At 41.7% G+C, this 22862-nt stretch overlaps 1 protein-coding gene and 1 long non-coding RNA gene across 9 annotated transcripts in view; both read left to right on the top strand.

The window, feature by feature from the left end:
- The window catches only part of syne1b (spectrin repeat containing, nuclear envelope 1b), a 367683-nt gene that overhangs the window by 238958 nt on the left and 105863 nt on the right, over nt 1–22862 (top strand). For all 8 annotated transcript variants that reach the window (XM_087289683.1, XM_087289682.1, XM_087289680.1 and 5 more), the window contains 8 exons: nt 3955–4074; nt 5028–5189; nt 7180–7377; nt 8928–9089; nt 10150–10341; nt 13927–14061; nt 16981–17081; nt 17193–17346. In XM_087289683.1, the coding sequence (XP_087145809.1) occupies nt 3955–4074; nt 5028–5189; nt 7180–7377; nt 8928–9089; nt 10150–10341; nt 13927–14061; nt 16981–17081; nt 17193–17346 (1224 nt within the window). The remainder of the gene's footprint in view (nt 1–3954; nt 4075–5027; nt 5190–7179; nt 7378–8927; nt 9090–10149; nt 10342–13926; nt 14062–16980; nt 17082–17192; nt 17347–22862) is intronic.
- Nucleotides 10952–13686, top strand: LOC147839915 (uncharacterized). Its single transcript, XR_015513067.1, has 3 exons — nt 10952–12241; nt 12564–12727; nt 12774–13686. It is a non-coding gene; the product is annotated as an uncharacterized LOC147839915 (long non-coding RNA).

The following is a 22862-nucleotide window of genomic DNA, read 5'->3' as shown; positions in this document are numbered from 1 at the left end:
ATAAACAAAAGTGTATCAAACAAAGTTAAAACAGGAATTCAAAAATATGATCACAACATGAAACAAAGTGAACAAACAAACAAACCAAAACGATGAGTCAGTGAGCAGACTAGGTACAGATAAGAGACAAAACAAACCAGAATCGGGTGAACAGGGTGCACGAGCAAAACAGCAAAAATCCAAAGGCAAACCAAACACAACATAACAAGGCTTATAAAGACAACAATAATTTGACAATGACAGACAGCTGGAAACAATTAGTGATCACGTGAACTACAAAGCAGGAACAAACCAAAATACAACTAATGTCCAGAAAACCACAAGATGGCACTACAGCAGACATGACATTACCCCCCCTTAAAGGGAGTGGCTACCAGACACTCCCAAATAAGCGCCCATCTAGGAGGGAGGCGGAACGGAGGTTGACCAGGGGGAGGGATGGTGGGACAATCCAATATTGCAAAGATAAAATCCCTACATGACAAAAGGAGCAGAATTTAATCTAAAGGGACAAGAATAAAGTCCAAAACACAGATTATTAAACCAGTCCCGACATATCAATCCCCAAACAGAAAACCACCATGGTGGCATCACAGGGAAAAAGGTCCTTTTTAGCCAGTCATTGTTCCACCAAGGTGCCACTGGTGGGTTTAGTAGCCCCCCACGTGGAACATAAGACCACCTTGATGGTCCAGGTGGAATCCTCATCCTCTTCCATGGAGCATTGACTGGTTTGAAAGGCAAGGACCCACTAACCTTAGAGGGCGAGGGCTCGCCGGCGCTGCTTGAGGGCGAGGGTTCGCCGGCACTTTGGGGCGAAGACTCGCCGGCGCTGCTTGAGGGCGAGGGCTCGCCGGCACGTTGGGGCGAAGGCTCGCCGGCGCTGCTTAAGGGCGAGTGCTCGCCGGCACTTTGGGACGAAGGCTCGCCGGCGCTGCTTGAGGGCGAGGGTTTGCCGGCACGTTGGGGCGAAGGCTCGCCGGCGCTGCTTGAGGGCGAGGGCTCGCCGGCACGTTGGGGCGAAGGCTCGCCGGCGCTGCTTGAGGGCGAGGGTTCGCCGGCACGTTGGGGCGAAGGCTCGCCGGCGCTGCTTGAGGGCGAGGGCTCGCCGGCACGTTGGGGCGAAGGCTCGCCGGCGCTGCTTGAGGGCGAGTGCTCGCCGGCACTTTGGGGCGAGGGCTCGCCGGCACTTTGGGGCGAGGGCTCGCCGGCACTTTGGGGCGAGGGCTCGCCGGCACTTTGGGGCGAGGGCTCAATGATCCTAGGGGACAAGGACTCACAAAAACTAAAAAACGACGTCTTCAAGATATCAAAAAAAACTGGTTCTTTAAGAATGGCAAAATCCAAATCTGAAAAAATTGAAAATAAAAATTCCCCCAACTCTAACGAGTCCTCCAAACATGTGGTTTCAAAAACACAATCAGACAGTTCAGGTACTGGTTTGGAAATAGCCGTGTAACAGGGCTTAAGCTGAGAAATATCGATCAGCTTAGGCATTGGCTCAAAAACGATCATAGCCTCAGGGATAAACTCAGAACTAACAGCCATTTTGCAAAAATGTTCATAAGTATCAGCCTCATTTAACCAAACTTCCAAATGATCAGCCATCTTAGAAAGAGGTCCTGGAACAAAAACAAACTCCAAAGGAACCTCAGGATCAGAATCTCCCATTGACTGGAACTCAGAAAAATCAATTGTGGGCTTGATTTCAACACTGGCCAAAATTTCATAAAGGGAGTCAAAATACTCTGAGATAGAACGAGCACAGTCTATGAGGGTGGTGTCTTTAATTTGGGCTTCTGAAATAGGAACAATCCCAGGAACCAAGTCATCACTTTGCCCATTCATTTTAAGATGAATAGCAAAATCCCAAAATTCAGTGATCCCAAGCTCCTCCACTTCCACAACAGAAAGAGGGTAATCCAGGCACTGATTAAAAATGGTCATTAGTTCATGATCTGACAACCCCAGTCCCACAGCCATGGTCCAAAACGACTGAGCAAAAGCTCCTACCTCCCAACCCTGCTGACGTTCAGCTGCTAATGCCTGAAGCCGAAGTGACCGCTCCTTCTCAGTCGCTGGAAGAACAATTTGAATGCTCATTCTTGAAAAAAAAACACACTAGAAAAAGAGGGGGGAAAAATGCTGCTGGATATTTGTGTGGCCTTTGGATTATGTCACGATGGGCTTACAAAAATACAAAAGATATCCAAATGCAGCAATAGAAGTTTTAATAATAAATAAGGGGACAGGCCAGGTTCAAAAATTGAACAGAGACAAAAGTACAACACAATAAACAAAAGTGTATCAAACAAAGTTAAAACAGGAATTCAAAAATATGATCACAACATGAAACAAAGTGAACAAACAAACAAACCAAAACAATGAGTCAGTGAGCAGACTAGGTACAGATAAGAGACAAAACAAACCAGAATCGGGTGAACAGGGTGCACGAGCAAAACAGCAAAAATCCAAAGGCAAACCAAACACAACATAACAAGGCTTATAAAGACAACAATAATTTGACAATGACAGACAGCTGGAAACAATTAGTGATCACGTGAACTACAAAGCAGGAACAAACCAAAATACAACTAATGTCCAGAAAACCACAAGATGGCACTACAGCAGACATGACAACGACACAATGATGTCATGGTTCGATATTTTTTCGATACAGCAAAAAAAGAAAAAAGCCAGAGGATTTCTCTGATTTTAATTTACCGGCCCTATTATTAGTTAACAATAATAACTGTGCTGTTCTTACGGGTGCTGTCTGATATTGCACAGATGATATTGACATATAACTTATTATTTGCAAACGCCATATTAATAGCAGTAACGGTCTTTTCATGAGCTGCAATATTAGTTTAATCTCAGTGAATGCATGCTCTTTAGTGATTGTAAATGCGGTATCAGTCGCACGATTTACAGCATCGTGACAATTAAATGAAGGATTAAATAAAGTTAGAACATCTCATGCTTAAAATGTGTAGATTCAGTGGCAAACACTGTTCCCTGAAAACTCTGTCCCACCTGCTTTACGGTGAATGTTTTAGTCATTTTCATAGCGGACTTTAAACACTAGAGGTCTTTTATCCATTCTTTAAAAAGTGTAAATGCTGGATTGACATTCATTACATGATCACTAATCAGACATGCCATTATTTGTAACTTTAAGTGGTTTCTAAAACTAAATCTGTCAGTGTTTTTTCATTCTCTCGTATCCAGACCTTCATGTTTTCGTGGCTGTAGCTCCCTGTCATGGGAACTGAGTGATTGACCGCTGATATGAACCAATCCATTCGCATTCTGTTCTAGCGCAGTGGGTTAATAAGAGAACTTGAAGGTGGGGCAAGCATTGTGGGCTTTGTTTTGTGCAGTTTCCTGAGAGCTGCGTTTAGTGCAAAGATGCTTAATACGTGAACGCCTCCTAATTCCGTGCATGTGGTGAACATTTTACTGTGAAAATTATTATATACGACCAAAACGGTCGCAATGTCGAGCCCTATCTCATGTATACAGCTATAAATGTACTGAAACCAAAGTGTTCCCAAACGCAAGACCCGCTGTTGGTTATAGGATTACATTAACATTATAGCCATTTTGCGAGCTAGTGCAGCGTGTGCCTGACTGGAGTAGTGTTTTGGAGGTGGGAGGGGAAGGCAGCATGTTGCCTGTCACGTCATTTGGGATGCCTTGAGCATTGTTGCACTGAAAACATTATATTTTGTACTCTTATTCTCTTTTATCTTTTTAGATATTAGTCTGAATTTTACGGTTTGTAATGCGTACTGAACCGAAAGTCTCGTACTGAACAGTTACGAACAGAATATGAATATGTGTATCGTTACACCCTTACTAAATTGTCATCTTATATTTTATAATTAGTTTTTTTTCTTAATTATTTCTTTCAAAATAACATTAACAATAACAACATTGTCCTAAATGTAGATGTCCATGGGAAGGTCAAGTCTCACCAGAGCGCCGGTCCAGGAGCTGTACAATCCTGCACTGGAGTCTGTGGCCAGTTTAGATGATCTCCAGCGCTCATGGGAGACCCTGAAAAATGTGGTATGTTGATCTCATTAAAAATAAATTTTTGATTTGAGGTATTTGACTATTTTAAAGGGGACCTATTATGCTCCTTTCTACAAGATGAAGTCTCTGATGTGCCTGGCATGTGTATGTGTTTCGGCTCAAAATATTTCACAAATATTGTTTTATAACTCTTTGAAACTGCTCCCTTTATGCCCCATTCACACGGGGCTTCAGCGTCATCGCTTGACTGAAGGCGTGTCTGGAGTTGGGGCTAACGCAATCGTCATAGTAGTGTCAGCCAATAAAATTCATTCAGCAATAGGTCACTGTCTAGCTGTTGTATTTGCATACAGCGATCTGATTGGCTGACGCTTCCATCGGCGCTTAAAAAGTATAGCTAGTCCCAACTCCTGCAGCAAGCATTGCCTCTGAAGCGGCGCCAACGAATCCACAATGCAGTTCGGCAACGATTGACGTCACCCATTCAATGGGAAGCGTTGACGCTGACACCCCGTGTAAATGGAGCGTTAGGCTTTGATCTTAATTGTGCTATTTTGGTGACTCTCGCTTTAAATTCAAATGAGATTGTGCTCTTTTTAAAAGAGGGCGGAGCTACAAATGCCTGTCTCTCAGCATAGTGGCAGATTCAAAAACAAGACTAACGTCCTATGTTAATAAGGGAGAGATGGTCACTAATGGGCGGGGCTTTCCCACATATGTTGACACATACAAAGGGAGAATGTCAATCAAAGTGTTTCTGCAGACTTTTTTTATCAAGTGTGATTATAAAAAAATTAAATGAATACACTTTTACCATTAGACACGTGTTATATTCACTGACAGTTTAATGTTCAATCCACTTGAATTTATAAAAACTTATAAGTCAACTTAATTCCTTCATGTTGCCCTAACACACAAATCGATTGTGTGGAATCCAGCATTTTTTTTACAGTGTAAGACTATTTGACTCTATTTGTGTTTTACAGATAAGTGAAAAGCAGAAGACGCTCTACGAGGCTCTGGAGAAGCAGCAGCGCTATCAAGGCTCTCTCCAGTCCATCTCCAGTAAAATGGAGTCAATCGAGACCAGATTAAATGAGCCACCAATGCACGATCTCAGTCCTGACAGACAAATGATCCTACATCAGGTGAGCATGTTATAGTAGAATTAACTTTTGTTTCAGTTGTAGACTGTATATGAATATATGAATCTTATGTACAGGTGAAGTCAAAATTATTAGCCCTCTTGAATTATTAGCCCCCTTTATATTTTTCCCCCCAATTTCTGTTTAACAGAGAGAAGAGTTTTTTCAACACATTTCTAAACGTAATAGTTTTAATAACTCATTTCTAATAACTGATTTATTTTATCTCTGCCATGATGGCAGTACATAATACTTTACTAGATATTTTTCAAGACACTAGTAATGTGCTTAAAGTGATATTTAAAGGCTTAACTAGGTTAATTAGGCAAGTTAAGATAATTAGACATTTATATATTGTAGTGAGGCAGATAGAAAAGACATACACAAAGGCATTGTGTTACAAGCAGGTCCATGGAGGGTGATTTATTTACAGTAGGTGAGAGTTCAAAGTGGCTATTAACGCCGCGGCTTGTACCGCCGCCGTTTGAAATAGGTGCCGCTCTGTTTTTAGTGTATGACCGCAGTTTGTGAATGAGCCGCCAGGGGGCGGGATGCGAACGGAGAGAAATAGCCCATACAGCTACTGTGCTTGTAAATGATATTAAACAATAAGTCAAAGCATTATAATTCCTTCATTAATCATTTAAAATTTGTTAACACGCTTTATTGTAAACTTTTTAAGTGCAAAGAGGATTCGTTTTGGAAAATAGAATTGAAGAAGTAAAAGACAACTAAAATGAAAGCACAAACATTTAGTACAAACAAGTAGTCATAAATAAAATAAATAAAGCTAAAGCTAATAAATAAATAAAGCTGCCTAAATATAGAAAGATGTTCAGTGTTTGCTATTTTGATAGGACTAAGACAAGACATTTTCATTTATGTTTTATTTCTGTTTTTATTTTCATTTTCGTTGTTGATTATATTTTACTATCTCATTTATGTCTCAACAATTGTACATAAACAAATAATAAACGAATAATGAAAATAAATGAATAATGAAAATAGGCCTAAATAAATTATTTATTTAAAGACATTGCCGTACAGTACGTGAAACACTGAGAAAAATAAATTGACCTACCTTAAGCAGATCACTAAAAGTATAATAAAAATATTTTTGCCGCAGGACATAAATTAAGTCTTGCAGGTTTATTTTTAATAATTTAGCTTCAGTTCTGTTCAGTTTTTTTTTTTTTTTTTTTTCAAAACGTCAATGTTCTCCTTTAAAGTAGCTATAACTGTTGTTTTGTTTTTTTTTTGTTTTTTTTTTACTTAATGGCTCAGTATGTTTTGTATTTTAACTTCATATTCAGTCACCTTGCATATGTGTGTGAAATATAATGCCGCATAACCGCGGAAAAAGAAGAAAAAGCTGTCAAAGGTTAGAGCTAATTCATCAAAATAAGCTATATTAAAATACAGCATTTATGTTAATACAGGCAGAGTGTGAACAAACTCAAGGCTAAGATATTGCAGTGTGCCAAAAGTGAAACAAGATGAATACGGTGCTTTTCTAGGGGTAGGTGCTCTGGTGCTCCGGGGAGAAGGTGAGGTTGAGTGAGAGTTCGGGTGTTGGATCGGTCAGCTGCTGGAGTCTGCTGTGTAAGAGAGACAAAGAGACACATGTGTTAGCGCAGGGAGTCATGTAGAGAAATGAAGCTCGTCTTCCTTGTGTGCGGGGCTGGCTTATATGTGTCGCCTCTGATGAGCTCCAGCTGTGACCTATCCGTGCTGATTTGGTGCCAGCTGGGGTGAATCTTTGACTAAGGCGACGTGGCATCGGTTTACTCGCTACAATAAAATAAACACGCCTTTTATTCTAGCCGAAATAAAACAAATAAGAATTTCTTCAGAAGAAAATACTCTGAAAAACTCCTTGCTCTGTTAAACATCATTCGGGAAATATTAGAAAAATTCACAGTGGGGATAATAATTTTGACTTTACCTGTAAATGACTTTATATGAATAACAAAATGCTGTCATAATCCTTCAGAATCAGATGGAAGAGATCATCAGACTGCAGGATGATATCGATGAGCTCCAGTCGAGCTTTACTGAAGAGCTCTACAATCCTGATGCTGTGGATTCAGACTCTGCCGATCAGCTGGCCATGCAGTCCTCGCTCACTGTGCTGGCGGAGAGAATGGCCACCATACACATGAAGGCTTCTGGAAAACGGCAAATTCTTGAGGTATACCTACAATAATCATTTAATTAAATATATTTCATGTTATATATGAGAACACTTTTAAATAAACCTGTTGGGAAAACCTCCATTTCATTTGCCCAATCAAAAATACAGTAAAAATAGTAATATTATGAAAAAATTATTTGAATTTAAAAATACTTTTTTCTAGTATAATAGAATATATATAAGATCATTTTAATATACTATATATATTAGATATTTTTTGCTCAGCAAGACTGCATTTATTTGATTAAAAAGTACTACAGTAATGTTAATAATAATGGTGTACATTTTTTCTATCTTCATATCTATATACATTTATTTTTGTTTATATTATAGAACACATTTATACAAGGGTTTTACAAACATGTTAGAAAAATATACTGATTTTTTTGCTCAGAGAGGCTGCATTTATTCAATCAAAAATACAGGAAGAATATTACTATTGTGATAAAATTATTGAAATTTATTAGAACGTTTTTTTTTCTGTCTTTATATATTTTAAAATATAATTTATCTCTGTGATACCAAGCTACATTTTGATCAGGGGTCGCCACAGCGGAATGAACCAATTTAGTTTATTCAATTCACCTATAGCGCATGTCTTTGGACTTTGAAACTGGAGCACCAGGAGGAAACACCAACACAGGAAAAAAATGAAAACTCCAGGCAGAAGTGCCAACTGGCCTAGCCGGGACTCGAACTAGTGACCTTCTTGCTGTGAGGTGACAGTGCTAACCACTGAGCCACCATGCCGTCCATATCATTTTTATCTTTTTATTTATTTATTATTTATTTATTCATTTTCTTTTCAGCTTAGTCCCTTTATTAATCAGGGTTCGCCACAGCGGAATGAAGCACCAACTTATCCAGCACATGTTTTAGGCAGCGGATCCCCTTCCAGCTGCAACTCATCACTGGGAAACACCCATACACTCTCATTCACAATCATACACTGCGGACAATTTAGCCTACCCAAGTCATCTATAGCGCATGTTTTTAGACTTGTGGGAGAAACCAGAGCACCCGGAGGAAATTCACGCCAACACGGGGAGAACATGCAAACAGTCAAGGCCCGAACCAACAACCTTCTTGCTGTGAGGCGTCAGCTCTATCCACTGCGCCACCGCGCCGCCCCATGTTATTATTATTTTATTTAATTTTCAGAAAATTATGTTCGGTAAAATTTTTTATTTATTTTTTTTGCTTTAAAAGTTTAATTTGTTGCAGAAAATCAGTGTTATCCCACTTCATCTGGCATTAAAAACTTGGTTTTGTTATTATGACCAATTGCGTTTTTTTTTTCCAACATTTTTATATTATATTTATAAGAAGCGTCATCATTATTTAAATAAATATGTGCATACAGTAAATATACTGTGTAAACAATATGATGAGGTATGTGTTTATGCAACAATAATAACAGAAGGAAAGGCCAACATTATAATCTAAACCTTTTTTAATAAATTTTTTTGACATTTTCACTTATTTTATAGTCTGAAAAATGCTTCAACTTAGTAGATGTTTAAAGATGTGTATGTGATTGTGTGCAGGAGCGTCAGAGTGAGCGTGTAGAAAAGCAGCAGCAGGCGCAGGCTTTACAGCACTACCTCAACCAGGCAGACCAGCTCGACCAATGGCTGAAGAGCACTCACGGTTACATCACTTCCTGCTCTCAGGACTCAGATGCAGAAGAACAACTCACAGACTGTCAGGTTAGAGCGCCACCAACAGCCCATTATAAAAGCATTTAATATTAACGCATGAAATACACACCTGCTTTTGGTTTTTCTTGTTTTCAATGAATAAGTTTTGACTTGAAGTATTTTAATCTTGAAGTTTTTTTTTTTTCGCATTGTGACAGTTCCTAGGGAAACAGAATACTAAATGACAAAGCAGTGGGCGTGGCTTGTTTTATCTACTGCGAGCTGATTGGATGTAGTAAAGTATGCATTTTATTCAGAAAGATCACGAAAAGGGTTTTGGGAGAGTTATTTCAACCTAATAAACTCCTCCTCCTCACCATTTCTGTTGGTTGTCAAAACTGACAGCTGGAGGGGCGTGGTTAAGTATGTTAGCCACGCCCAATACCTCAGACGGACCTAATCTGAGAATTTAACTGAAAACAAACAGGAAGTGCATTTTCAGATTTTAATTCTAGATTACCAAGCAATTTTTTTTCTTCTTAATGACATGGACAGATGAAAGGTTCACCACAAATCTAGCAATGTGAGCTAACAAAATCAGTATAGTCAGTTTTGATTTAATGTGTACTTCAACTCCTCCCAGAAAGCAGGAAACTTTTATCTGTAAACAGCAGCTTTAAAAGGCCTCTGAGATGGCTTGTTTCTTAAGCATCTGTGGCACGAGCTGTAATCAGATTATGCAAATATCCCAGCGTAACGGCTTTGAGGATATTAGAGGATTCCTGCAAGACAATTGGTGCAGTTGCTAATAATCTGCTCTGCCCACTTAATTACATATTCATGAGGGATTATTGCTGCATTGGTGGGGGCAGAAGGGGGCGGAGCTTACATTTCCTTCACCAGAGAGTCACAAACTGGCAGATTTCCCTCTACAAAACACCTTGATTTTTTTCTAGACATTCATTTCTCATGTGATTACTTTTTTTTGAGTGTTATTCCTGCAGTTATCAATAGAATGCATGCTTACTGTGAGCATGGCACGTGAGGGATTATGGATAATGGATGATAATGGTGAGGGCCTGGGATGAGAATCATGTACGAGCTAGCCTCGCTTCTGTTGCTCCTGCAGAACATGCTGCTGGAGATGGAGGAGAAGGTGCTGGCTCTCTCCGAGCTGTCCCGGCACAGCGAGAGTCTCCTGCTGGAGGGACGGCCCGAGAACAGGGAGGACGCTGAGCAGCTGGCCCGGAAACTGCGTACGCTGAAGGGGAGCCTGCTGGAGCTGCAGAGGATGCTGCAAGACAAGCAGATCAACCTGCAGGTCAGACTTTCAATGAAAGAACTTTGAGCAGTTCAGGTGAAGTTAAGAATGAAGCTTTTAAAAAGAGCTGGTGCTGTGGCATGGTCTTAGCATAAGTATAAGTATAGTATAGTACAGTGGTTCTCAACTGGTTTGGCCATGGGACCCACATTTTTACATGGTTATCAAGCTGCGACCCTTCACTACTTATATTGGTGTACAGATGGTGAAATAATATAAGCAGTACTATAATAGATAGTTAAACATTTAATGTATGTGACTGGAACAAAAACAACCCATTTAAAACAAATTTAAACATGCAATCATTTCATTCATTCATTTTCTTTTTGGCCTGGTCCCTTTATTAATCTGGGAACGCCACAGCGGAATGAACCGCCAACTTATCCAGCATATGTTTCGTGCATTGGATACCCTCCAAGCTGAAACCCATCACTGGGAAACCCCTATACACATACACGCACTACAGACAGTTAGGCCTCCCCAATTCACCTATAGCACATAAGTTTGGACTTGTGAGGGAAACCGGGAGAAAACCCACGCGAACATGCAAACTCCACACAGAAACACCAACTGACCCAGCCGAGGCACGAATCATCGACCTTTTTGCTGTAAGGCGACAGTGCCCTTTCAAGACTATTTCAGTTAATTTTATGCATTTGGCAGAGTCTGATTTTAGAGCAATTTTTAACTTTCTCTGAGCTTTTCGGCACCGCCTTCCCTTTTTTATGGTCAACCTCTGACAGTTAGCTTGTGTTGCACTTACTGTTTGTTTGACATTCTTGCCAGATTTTAACTACGCCCACCTAACCTCTGATTGGGTCGGCCCATCACAAAACCAGCCGGCCATTGCCAATTGGGCCAATGCTTAACATTTATTATTATTATTACTATTATCATTATCATCATCATCATCATCATAATATTCACATCTTGCAAGAGATAAAAGCTGCCTGCATGTAAAAACAATACATATTAAAAAAATAATTAAAAAATAGCATACTGGCCCACATTTAAAAAAGGGTTCGGCCCTTCTGGCATTTGCCAGAATTGCCAGATGACCAGTCCGCCCCTGCAATGTAGATTGTGTCAAAGCAGCTTCACATAAATGGTCATAGTAACTGGATCAGGGTAGTTCAGTTTTTAGTGTTTAAGTTCAGTTCAGTTTAGCTCAGTTCAGTGTGGTTTGAAATCACTACTGAGAGTCCAAACACTAAAGACCAAATCCATTGATGCGTAGCTTTACAGATCCTGAACCCTGCAAGCCAGTGGCGATTGCTGTCATTTAACAAAATGTATCTAATTATAAAAATATTACAAAGTAAAAATGTCAAATACTTAAAACAGTGGTTAAGTTCAGTTACCATTTATTAAACTGAACTGTTAATAAAACATTAACACTGATTCTGTTGAACAGAAAAAAACAGCAAATTAAAGTAAAATGATTAAAATAATCCTAACCATTTTTATAATAATCACCAGTTATTTGCTCTTCTGCTATTGTGTGGGCTTTCTTGGTCTGTGCTACACTCGTCTATAGTACACGCAGAGTGCCTGTACTTGTTTTGAACATGAAGATGTTAGGCACTTTTGTGATGCCGTCAGCTATTGGAGTCGTCTTTGAAAATAGCCCACAGGTTTGTCCTTGCAACTGGGGTGTTTGGTTTTTAAATGTCGTTTTAGTTTAGAAGGTTTTAAGCACTCTTGTGAGAGCACCTCACTACATATGACACACTGAGGTTAAGTTTTTGTCGTCAATATATGTACATCCATACTTTACATATTCAAGGTCATGCTTGCGCTTTGACATGTTTGTTGCTATAATTAAATGAAATTTCACATGTCAAACGGTACGGTTGTCGCGTGCACATTTCAAAATAAAAGTCTGATATAAGCAAAATAAGTTAAAAGGTAACACTTTACAATAAGGTTCATTATTTAATGCATTTACTAACATGAACTAATCATGAATAACACATGTACCGCATTTATTAATCATAACTGAACATTTACTAATGCATTATTAACATCCAAGTCCATGCTTGTTAACATTAGTTAATGCACCATGAGTTAACATGAACTAACAATGAACTACTGTATTTTCATTAACTAACGTTAACTAACATTAACAAATGCAGTAGTAGAAGTATTGTTCATGGTTTGTTAATGTTTGTAAATTCATTAATTAGCATTATCTAATGAACCTTATTGTAAAGTGTGACCAGTTAAAAATTAAACTTTTGTTGTTTTTTTGACCACACTCCGCGACCCACTGAAAATGTTCCTATGACCCACTTTTGCGTTGTGACCCACCAGTTGAGAAACACTGGTATAGTATAGTATAGTATAGTATAGTATAGTATAGTATAGTATAGTATAGTATAGTATAGTATAGTATAGTATCGTATAGTATCGTATCGTATCTTATACTATAGCTGAATGTTTTGTACAGAGACAGTGCACAATAATACGAAAGGTAGTGGGTGATCGCAGACTGAAAGGAGGAGCTTGGGGTGGCTGAAAGTTTTAATAGAAATACTAATACTTAGAGTAGAAATAGGCCTTGCAATGCCCATGTTTCTAAATTTCTAATTTTCTTTTTCCATTAAACTGTCTGAAATGAGTTTTATTTACTGTATTGTTTTATTCAAGTGTTTGTTTGTTATTTGAGTGTATGTAATGTTGGTCATTGTCAACGCGAATATTGAATTGCAAGAAAAATTTCATATCTGGTCTCACAATAAAGTCCTATATCACCATGTCATCATCTTTACTAACAATCTAATGATTTTTGGCATAAAATAAAAATGTATTGTTGTCTATTACCACAAATATACCCCTGTAACATAAGTTTGTGCTCCAGGGTCACATAAATCATGATATCGAGCCGTATATTTATATATTTTAACTCTTAAATGGTTTTAAAACATTAAAATTATTACTTTTTTATTACAGTATATGCACATTGTGTGAAAATATGTACAGAAATGAGTACATTATATGTTATAATTTTAAAGTAATGCTATAGTAATGTTACAGTAAGTTTTTTTTATTTGTCCAGTTTTTATGTTTTGCCCAGGATTATAAAATGTAGTTAAAATAATGTAATAATGCACACCATCTTACATAAAAATTGTGTAGTAAGAAATAAAAAAGTTAATTAAAGAAATGCTGTTACCCTTATATAAACCAGGTTTTGGCTAATAAAATAGCATTGTTTATTTTCTCTTTTAGAATAATACAGTAGCTGAGATAGTTTTTTGGTCTTTTTAGTCTCAAAGTTTTGTCTTTTATGTCCTGCAGGCGACTTTAATTTGGGAGGAGTTGAAAGGCCCTCAAAGAGCAAGTGTAATGATTCTACATCACATAACAGCTTGTTTGCTTATCACTCTGTGCAGAATAATTTAGCAGCACCGGGTTCATATTACCAATCTTATGCATGGCTTCTTTTTTTCCTGCTGTTCAGCACAAGAATATCACAGAAAGATGACTGATGATTTGATTATTATAATGATTTCTTAACTATGATTTAGTTCCATCAGTGTGTTTTGTGTAGTTCTTCTTTAATGTGTGTTCCCTGTGCTCCAGGATTCCCTTCAGGAAGCATCAGACTCGAGTGAATCAGACTCCACTCTCTCTCAGAGTCCAAACATGCAGGACTGGCTGGCCCAGGCCCGCACCACACGCAGCCTCCAGCACCAGGACACCCTCCAGAAACAGAAGGTACTTTGCGTTTTACAACAAAAAGGTTTGCTTTTAAGGCAAGACATTGTTTTGTAATGTACCTTTCCAATGTAGACAGCAAGGTGGCAAGGTGGCTCAGTGGTTAGCACTGGGTTGAGTCCCAGCTGGGCCAGTTGGCATTTCTGGAATTTGCATGTTCTCATTCTCACCATGTTGGCGTGGGTTTCCTCCAGGTGCTCCGGTTTCTCCCACAGTCGAAACACATGCGCTTTAGGTGAATTGGATAAACTAAATTGGCCGTAGTGTATGAGTGTGTGTGTGAATGAGAGAATGTATGGGTGTTTCCCTGTACTGGGTTGTGGCTGGAAGGGCATCCACAACATAAAATATATGCCCGAGTAATTGGTGGTTCATTTCGCTGTGGTGCCTCCCAAAAATCAGGAACTAAGACGAAGGAGAGTGAGTGAGTAAAGAAAACATTAAGAATGCACTTTAAAAGGTGCACAAAGCAATATTTAAAAATGTTTTTGACCACAGTGTCAGGCCGAGTCCCAAAAGACACTTGTAGTCAGTAGAAAGAGGCGTGTCTAGTAATGATAGCAAGGGGAAAGTTCTGCTGGCATTTGATCTTGTTTCTTTTGGTGCTTTCAAATACTAACATTGTTTGGCAAAATTTTCGTAGTGCTCTAATTTTTTTACGTTTTTTTTTACTTGTTTGCTAAATTATTTTATTTTATTTTATTTTATTTTATTTGTACAGCACTATGGACAACTGTTGTTGTGTTTATTGGCACCTGAATGAATGAATGAATGAATAAATTAATGAATGAATGAACAAATATTAAATGATAACCAAGAGTCATACTAGATGAATGATGCTGTATTGAAATAGTATTAGATATGGACAAGTGTTTACTCGTTGTTTGAAACTAAGGTGTGCAGTACAATGTTTTCTCTAGGATTTCTCTGTTTTCTCTGTAGTTAAATGTTTTCTCTAGCCCCTGCGGCAGGCCTTTTTTACTCAGACCTACCAACTACCAGTGGCGTTATTTCATTGACAAATGTCGTAAGCGCAGTATTAAAAGTCGAGATTGCATTTATGTAAAAGCCTACGAGCATGCGAATCTCTTAGCTTGCGCGCCGATTTCCTCTGCTCGTGCACAAAACTTCTTGCACACCCTCTCAAATATACACTGCTCAAGTGCAGATCTTCTTGTGCGCTCTCAAATAAACACTGCTGAAGTGCAATTTAGGGCCTTTATATAACAAGTATGTCTCCAACATTTATTAGATTTGCTAGGAATATTTATGAGTGTCTCAAATAGACCTACAGAGCGGTATCATTGTGTCCTGAAGCAAAGTGAAACGGCTATACGTCGTGTTTGCTGGCCTCACGCATCACACACCCGCCATGGAAGAATGAATGTAGTGGAAACCATGCAGTATAAATGTAATTTAATTATTGTTTTTATATATATATGTAACTTATTTTATCTATTTTAGTATGGAGAGCTCTGTTGTGACGTGATTTTCCCTTTGGAGATTAATAAAGTCTAACAAATAAACAAATATTATGCTAAATTTGCATATAATAAATATACTATTTTAGCAAGCGTGTAATAAATTTGTTTTGCAATTTTTAATGTAATCAATCAACTGGGGAAGTTTGATGATTGCTATTAGTTTTTTTTTTTTTTTTTTACATCATTTACGTAATGTCTTGCCTTAAATCTCAAATGCTATATATTGAACTATCCCCATTGGGTCCTCCAGTTAGTAAGTCTACTGTAAATAACTTAATCAGAATCAGAAGGAGCTTTATTGCCAGGAACGTTCACACATTCAAGGAATTTGTTTTCGTGACTAAGCTTCTATAGTGCAACAGAATTACAGAGACAGGACAAAAAACAAATAATAAAAATATTTTTAAAATAGAAGTAAGTAGTGAATGCTAATATACAAATGACAAGTGTATGTACAGGTATATCACTATAAACAACGTTATATGTGCAGCTGTTATGTGCAAATTGGCATGTAAAGTATGTTGTTAAATAAGTGCATATCTGTATAAGAAGTTTAAAGCAAGTAGTGATGTTTGTTTCACAATTACTATCAAGTGTTCATGAGATGGATTGCCTGAGGGAAGAAAGTAAGAGTCCATCTGATAAATCAAAGATGTCAGACTCAATCCCTGGAGGGCCGTAGCTCTGCACAGTTTTAATTCTAATTAAACGAACCTACACTCATTGCAGATACGTACCTAGGTCTACATTTCTGGGGACAGCGAAACGTCTTCTTGCAGTTTTTGTTTTTGCAAATTGCTTTTTGATGATCTTAGATTTCTCCTGCACGTTCTCTTCTCACATAAATTCACCAGAGGGCACAATATAAACTTCAGCCGACCAGGCCAGCTTGCTGCCGACTGACTGACTGACCGACCAACCCACCCCCGCTTCCCTAAACCCAACCGATAAAGTTTTTAAAAGCAATCTAGAAAAAGAAGAGCCATCGCGACCACGTGATTCTGCCTCGTTTTGAGTCTGTTGTTATTTATTTATTTTATTACTTTTTTTTGCTTTTGTTTTGCCTGGTTTCTGGAATTGTCCTTCATCACAGTCAACTCCACTCCGTGTTTCAAGTTCGCCAACGTACGAGGCAAGCTACTGGGCAAACTGATAACACCAAAAAAGCCGTCCACACAGAGGTAAACGGTCAGCTGGTAGGGCGAGAAGAAACTGAAGTCTCGTATCGCCTCGTAGCGTTCATTTTAAAGATGGAATGCAGCCATACATACCTCTGGCTACCTATTTCACGCTCTGCAGAAATGTAGACAGGTGTACATATCCACAATGAGCCTGTGTTGGAACCAACACACCTGATCAAACTAACGGAGTCCTTCAAGCTAGTTTACAACCTGAGTTGCTAAACAATAAACAAAAGCAAATTCTGTTAATTCAGGAGCTTGAAGAGCAACTCGCAGAGCAGAAGAAGCTGTTGAAGTCTGTAGCGAGTCGTGGAGAGGAGATTCTCACACAGCAGGCGTCACCCGTCAGAGCCAGGTATCATTTCTTTCTCACATTACAAATCACTACGGCTCATAAACGCCTCAAACTTTTAAAATCTGTTTTTTATCTCTCTCTTCACAATCCTTTCTGTTTAATGTTCTGCAGCGCGACAGAGACGCTTTCTCCTGATGTAGAGCTGGACGGAGACAGTGAGGCTGTGAAAAAGCAGAGGAGAAAGAGATGGGAAAGCCTGAAGAAAGACATGGCCACTAAATTACAGCTCCTTATGAACACCCTGGAGCAGGACAGCAAACAACCGGTACACCAATGTCTTGTTTAAATCACTGACATGCTGGGGAGAAGCTTACAAATCACATTACTATTTGTTTTTTTTATCAGTATTTTATATATAGTTGAATTCAGAATTATTAGCCCCCCTGTATATATATATATATATATATATATATATATATATATATATATATATATATATATATATTGTAGCGAGGCAGAGGGAAAACAGCGGCACAACAGGTTGAGTTTACAGACAAGTCCCCGGAGGGGTGCTTTATTTACAAATTGTGCGGTGTGTAAAAGGTGCTCTTCTTTAGGGTGAGGTGCTCTGGTGCTCCGGGAAGTAGGTGAAGGACAGTGAGTAGTCGGGTGAAGGATCGTTCCGAGCTGGAGTCCGCTATGGAGAGACAGAGAGACAAGCATTAGCACAGGGAGTCATAGAAAGAATGAAGCTCATCTTCTCCTGGCGTAGGTTGGGCTTATATGTCTCTCGGCTTGATGAGCTCCAGCTGTGATCGATCCTGGCTTGATGATGTTCCAGCTGGGTGAAATTAGCGACCAGGGCGACGTGGCATGTAATCGCTCGCTACATTCCCCCCCCCTTAGCGTCGTCCTGGTCCTGGGTGTCCTGCGGAGGAAAGGTAGAGTATTGAGAGGGGGGGTAGAATGTTTTGACAGACCTGCCCATCCTGACCATAGCCTTGAGAGCCCGTCGGCGTTTCCGTGGGAGGCCCCGGCTCGATGTTGAACAGTGAAGTTATAATCCTGGAGCGACAGGAACCATCTGGTGACTCCAGGATTGCCCACTTGATCGCCAGGGCCTCTTTCTCTACCGTGGCGTACCGGGTCTCTGCAGGGGTAAGCTTCCGACTCACGTACATGACGGGATGTTCCTCATCGCCGTGGACCTGGGAGAGGACCGCGCCCAGGCCCGAGTCGGAAGCGTCTGTCTGAAGAATGAAGGGGCAGCCAAAGTCAGGTGCGTGCAGTACCGGTGAGGATGTTAGTGCAGTCTTCAGGGCTTGGAACGCGCCATCTGCTTCTCTGCTCCATTGTATCATCTCTGGCTGCCCCTTTCTGGTCAGGTCTGTCAAAGGGCTGGCTATGGATGAGAAATTGAGAATGAAACATCTATAGTAGCCCGCTAACCCCAGAAATGCACGTACCTGGGTCTTTGTGGTGGGTTGTGGAGTTTCTTGTAGTGCTCTGATCTTGTTCTGTTGTGGCTGTATGAGACCTCTACCGATGTGGAAACCCAGGTATTTGGCTTCTGCTAGACCCAGGTGGCATTTCTTGGGATTAGCTGTGAGCCCAGCCCTACGAAGATCAAGGAGCACCCTCCGTAACCGGGATAGATGTTCTTCCCATGACTCGGAGTGGACGATCAGGTCGTCGAGGTATGCTGCTGCATACGGCTGGTGGGGTCTCAGCAGGATATCCATCATTCGCTGGAATGTTGCTGAGCCCCGTGGAGCCCGAAGGGAAGAACCCGGTATTGCCAGTGCCCACCGGGAGTGGAGAAGGCGGTTTTCTCCTTGGCGCTTTCACTTAGTGGTAATTGCCAGTAGCCTTTGGTGAGGTCGATCGTGGATATGAATCGGGCTCCACCCAGCCGATCCAGCAGCTCGTCCACCCGAGGCATGGGGTACCCGTCGAATTTGGAAATTTCGTTCAGCTTCCTGAAGTCATTGCAGAAACGGAGGGTGCCGTCGGGTTTGGGGACCATCACTATGGGGCTGGACCACGGGCTACGAGATGGTTCGATGATTCCCAATTTCCTCATCTTTTGGATCTCGTCGTTGATAGCCAGCCGGCGAGCTTCTGGTACTCGATAAGGCCTCTGCCGGACGATGGTGCCAGGTGGGGTGATGATGTCGTGCTGGATGATGGTGGTTCGACCCGGTTTCTCTGAGAACACATCCCTGAACTGACCGACCAAGGCTTGCAGCTCCGCCTTCTGATTTGGTGAAAGTTGCTCACCTATATGGACAACGGGAGAAGTTTCTTCTGAGAAGGCAACTAGATGACCTGGAGCTGCAACCCATTTCTTCATCAAGTTGATGTGGTAAAGTTGTTCTTCTCTTCTTCGTCCCGGCTGACGGACTCGATAGTTTACCGGCCCTACCCTTTCTACCACTGTATATGGCCCCTTCCAAGAGGCCAAAAACTTCGAGGTGGTGGTAGGTATCAGGATCATTACTTTGTCCCCTGGGTGGAACTCTCTGGGTTGGGCGGGCCGGTTATATAATCTCTGTTGGGCGCGCTGGGCTTCAGTCAGATGTTGTTTGACGATGGGCATGACTTTTTCTATTCGTCCTCTCATGTCCCGTACGTGCTCAATCACTGACCGTTGTGGGGCTGGCTCTTGCTCCCAAGCTTGACGAGCCACGTCCAATAGCCCTCGTGGTTGGCGGCCGAACAGCAATTCAAAGGGTGTGAAGCCTGTAGGTCCTTGGGGAACTTCTCTAATCCCGAAAAGCACGTACGGGATCATGAGGTCCCAGTCGCGCCCATCCTCTGCCACCACCCTGCGGAGCATCTGCTTCAGCGTCTTATTGAAGCGCTTCACCAAGCCATCAGTCTGCGGATGATAAACAGAAGTTTTTATTTGCTTTACCTTTAGGAGGCGGCAGAGGTCTGCCATCAGCCGGGACATGAATGGGGTGCCCTGGTCGGTCAGTATCTCTGCTGGTATTCCTACTCGGCTGCACAATAAAAACAGCTCCTTAGCGATTGCCGATGACGTGGCTTTTCTCAGAGGTATCGCTTCTGGATATCTGGTGGCGTAGTCGAGGATGACAAGGATGTGTTCATGTCCCCGGGCCGACTTCGGCAAAGGCCCTATCAAGTCCATGCCAATGCGGTTGAAGGGCACCTCAATGATGGGTAATGGTATCAGAGGGCTGGGGGGTGGTCGTTGGGGAGACGTTCTTTGGCAGATGTCACATGCCTGACAATACCTCTTAACTTCTCCATCCAACCCGGGCCAGTGGAAACGATCTCTGATCCTCTTGATCGTGTTGGCTGCTCCTAGATGTCCTGCCATCGGGTGAGTATGTGCCAGTTCCAGAACAGTCTCCCTTTTGGTCCTCGGGACGACCAATAGCGTCTTCGTTTCCCCCCGCCTCTCTGCGACACAGTACAGCAGACCATTTTGTACAATAAAATGTGGGAGGGGGTGAGGGCTGGGAAACCGTTCGTTACCGTCTATGATCCGGACTTGTGGCCAGCAGTGCTTCAACGTTTCGTCTTCACGCTGTGCTCTTCCGAAGTCGCCACCTGCGGTAATCTGTTGGAAAAGATCATAGTACAGGTTAGCCGATGATGACTCACCCCCTCTGTCGCTCTCGGTGGCCATTAGCGCTGGTTGGCGGTCCCGTTGAGCCCGTCCCTTGCTGTTCTTCTTTGCACGAGCCGATCGAGCCTGATGGTGGGTGAGTAGATCATCGAACCCCGGCCAGTCTCTGCCCAGAAGAAGGGGTACTGGAAGATCTGGAACCACTCCTACTTCGATGCGCCAGCTTCCCGACTTAGTCGCTATGGTGACTCTTTGGGCGGGTACGTGGCGGGTATCACCGTGTACGCATGTAATCGGGATTCGACCTTTCCCTTCTTGATGGTATTTTAATGTTTTTGGGTGGACCAGTGTTATTGCACTTCCTGTATCCAGTGTGGCCGTCTGCGTTTTCCCGTCTAAGCATACTTTTCGGGTGGGAGCTTCGGGAGGGACGTTGCGATGTACCACGCACCCTGCCGTCCAGGCCGGGGCCGAGAGTGCTGTTGGCTCTGTGGGCATCGGCTCGTCGACTGGGCTGGGGACCGCCGGTCTGCTGCCTGGTCGTGTTGTGCCCTCCACCGGTCGCCATGGCGCATTTACCCTCCGGGGTGGCAGAGCCGCTCTCTCCCCAGTCTCCCGGGCCACGTGAGCTTCCGCCAGCTCCACCGCCTCCACCAAAGCGGCCAGCGAGTCGGGGTTCCTCATGCTGGTAAGTGTGCGGAGCCGTCTGGGTAGCGCCCTCATCATCTTTTCAATGACCACCTTCTCAGCGACCTGGACTGCGGTTGGATCTCCTCCTAACAACCATAATCTTCCCAATCTGGATAAGTTGGCTGCTTGGGTCCGTACAGGCTGTTTGTCATCATATGACCACTGAGAAAATTGTTGTGCTGCGCTTATATTGGAGAGTCCCATTCTGGCGAGTATCTCCTTCTTTAATGCTTTATAGTCGTCATTTCTCGGTGTCTCTAATGCGAAATAAGCTCTTTGAGCTTCTCCAGTCAGGAATGGTGCCAACATCCTCGCCCAACTTTCCTTCGGCCATCTCTCTCTTTCCGCAATTACCTCAAAGGTGTGCAGGTAAGCATCAATATCGTCCAGGTCGCTGAGTTTTGTGATAAATCTATGGGCGCTCACCTCAGAAAACTGGCTGGAACCGGCCGCTTGGCGGAGCTGTTGTTCCATAAGATCTTGTCTGGCGGTGAGTTGTTCAGTTATCACTTGTTGTCTTCTTGAGATTTCCGCTAGATGGCGTACTACCTCTTCGATCGACATGACTCAGGAGGGGATGACAGCCGAGTAAGAGAGCGTGAGTGAGAGAGAGCGGATGCCTGTCTGTAAACAGAAGAAAAACAGAGAAAATTCAGTGGTTACTTCTTCTTACTGGTAAGTGCTGAATTTTTTTCCCTCTGAAAAAGCGCGCATTCTCCACCAGTTGTAGCGAGGCAGAGGGAAAACAGCGGCACAACAGGTTGAGTTTACAGACAAGTCCCCGGAGGGGTGCTTTATTTACAAATTGTGCGGTGTGTAAAAGGTGCTCTTCTTTAGGGTGAGGTGCTCTGGTGCTCCGGGAAGTAGGTGAAGGACAGTGAGTAGTCGGGTGAAGGATCGTCACGAGCTGGAGTCCGCTATGGAGAGACAGAGAGACAAGCATTAGCACAGGGAGTCATAGAAAGAATGAAGCTCATCTTCTCCTGGCGTAGGTTGGGCTTATATGTCTCTCGGCTTGATGAGCTCCAGCTGTGATCGATCCTGGCTTGATGATGTTCCAGCTGGGTGAAATTAGCGACCAGGGCGACGTGGCATGTAATCGCTCGCTACAATATATATATATATATATATATATATATATATATATATATATATATATATATATATATATATATATATATTTTCTATTTAATGGAAAGATGATGTTTTCAGCACATTTCTAAACATAATAGTTTTAATAACTAATTTCTAATAATTATTTTATCTTTGCCATGATGGCGGTACAGAATATTATGACTATATACTTTTTGAAGATACTAGTATACAGCTTAAAGTGACATTTAAAGGTTCACAGAACCCTCAAGTAAGAGATTTTAACTGATTCGTGTGTGTTGAGCATCAGTTAAGACAATGTTAGCACCTGTTAGCTTTAATTGTGGGGAAAACTGGATCATTTTGAGCTTTTCTTCCGGGTTTAAAATGATTTTTGGGGCGGGATCAAAATCGCCGACTAGCACAAAACTGCAAGTGGAAAGATGACGCGTTGGTTTCTC

This window comes from Danio rerio, chromosome 17 (assembly GCF_052040795.2).
Source record: "Danio rerio strain M-AB ecotype USA chromosome 17, GRCz13ab, whole genome shotgun sequence".
Lineage (NCBI taxonomy): Eukaryota > Metazoa > Chordata > Actinopteri > Cypriniformes > Danionidae > Danio > Danio rerio.
This window is presented reverse-complemented; position numbering and strand designations above follow the sequence as displayed.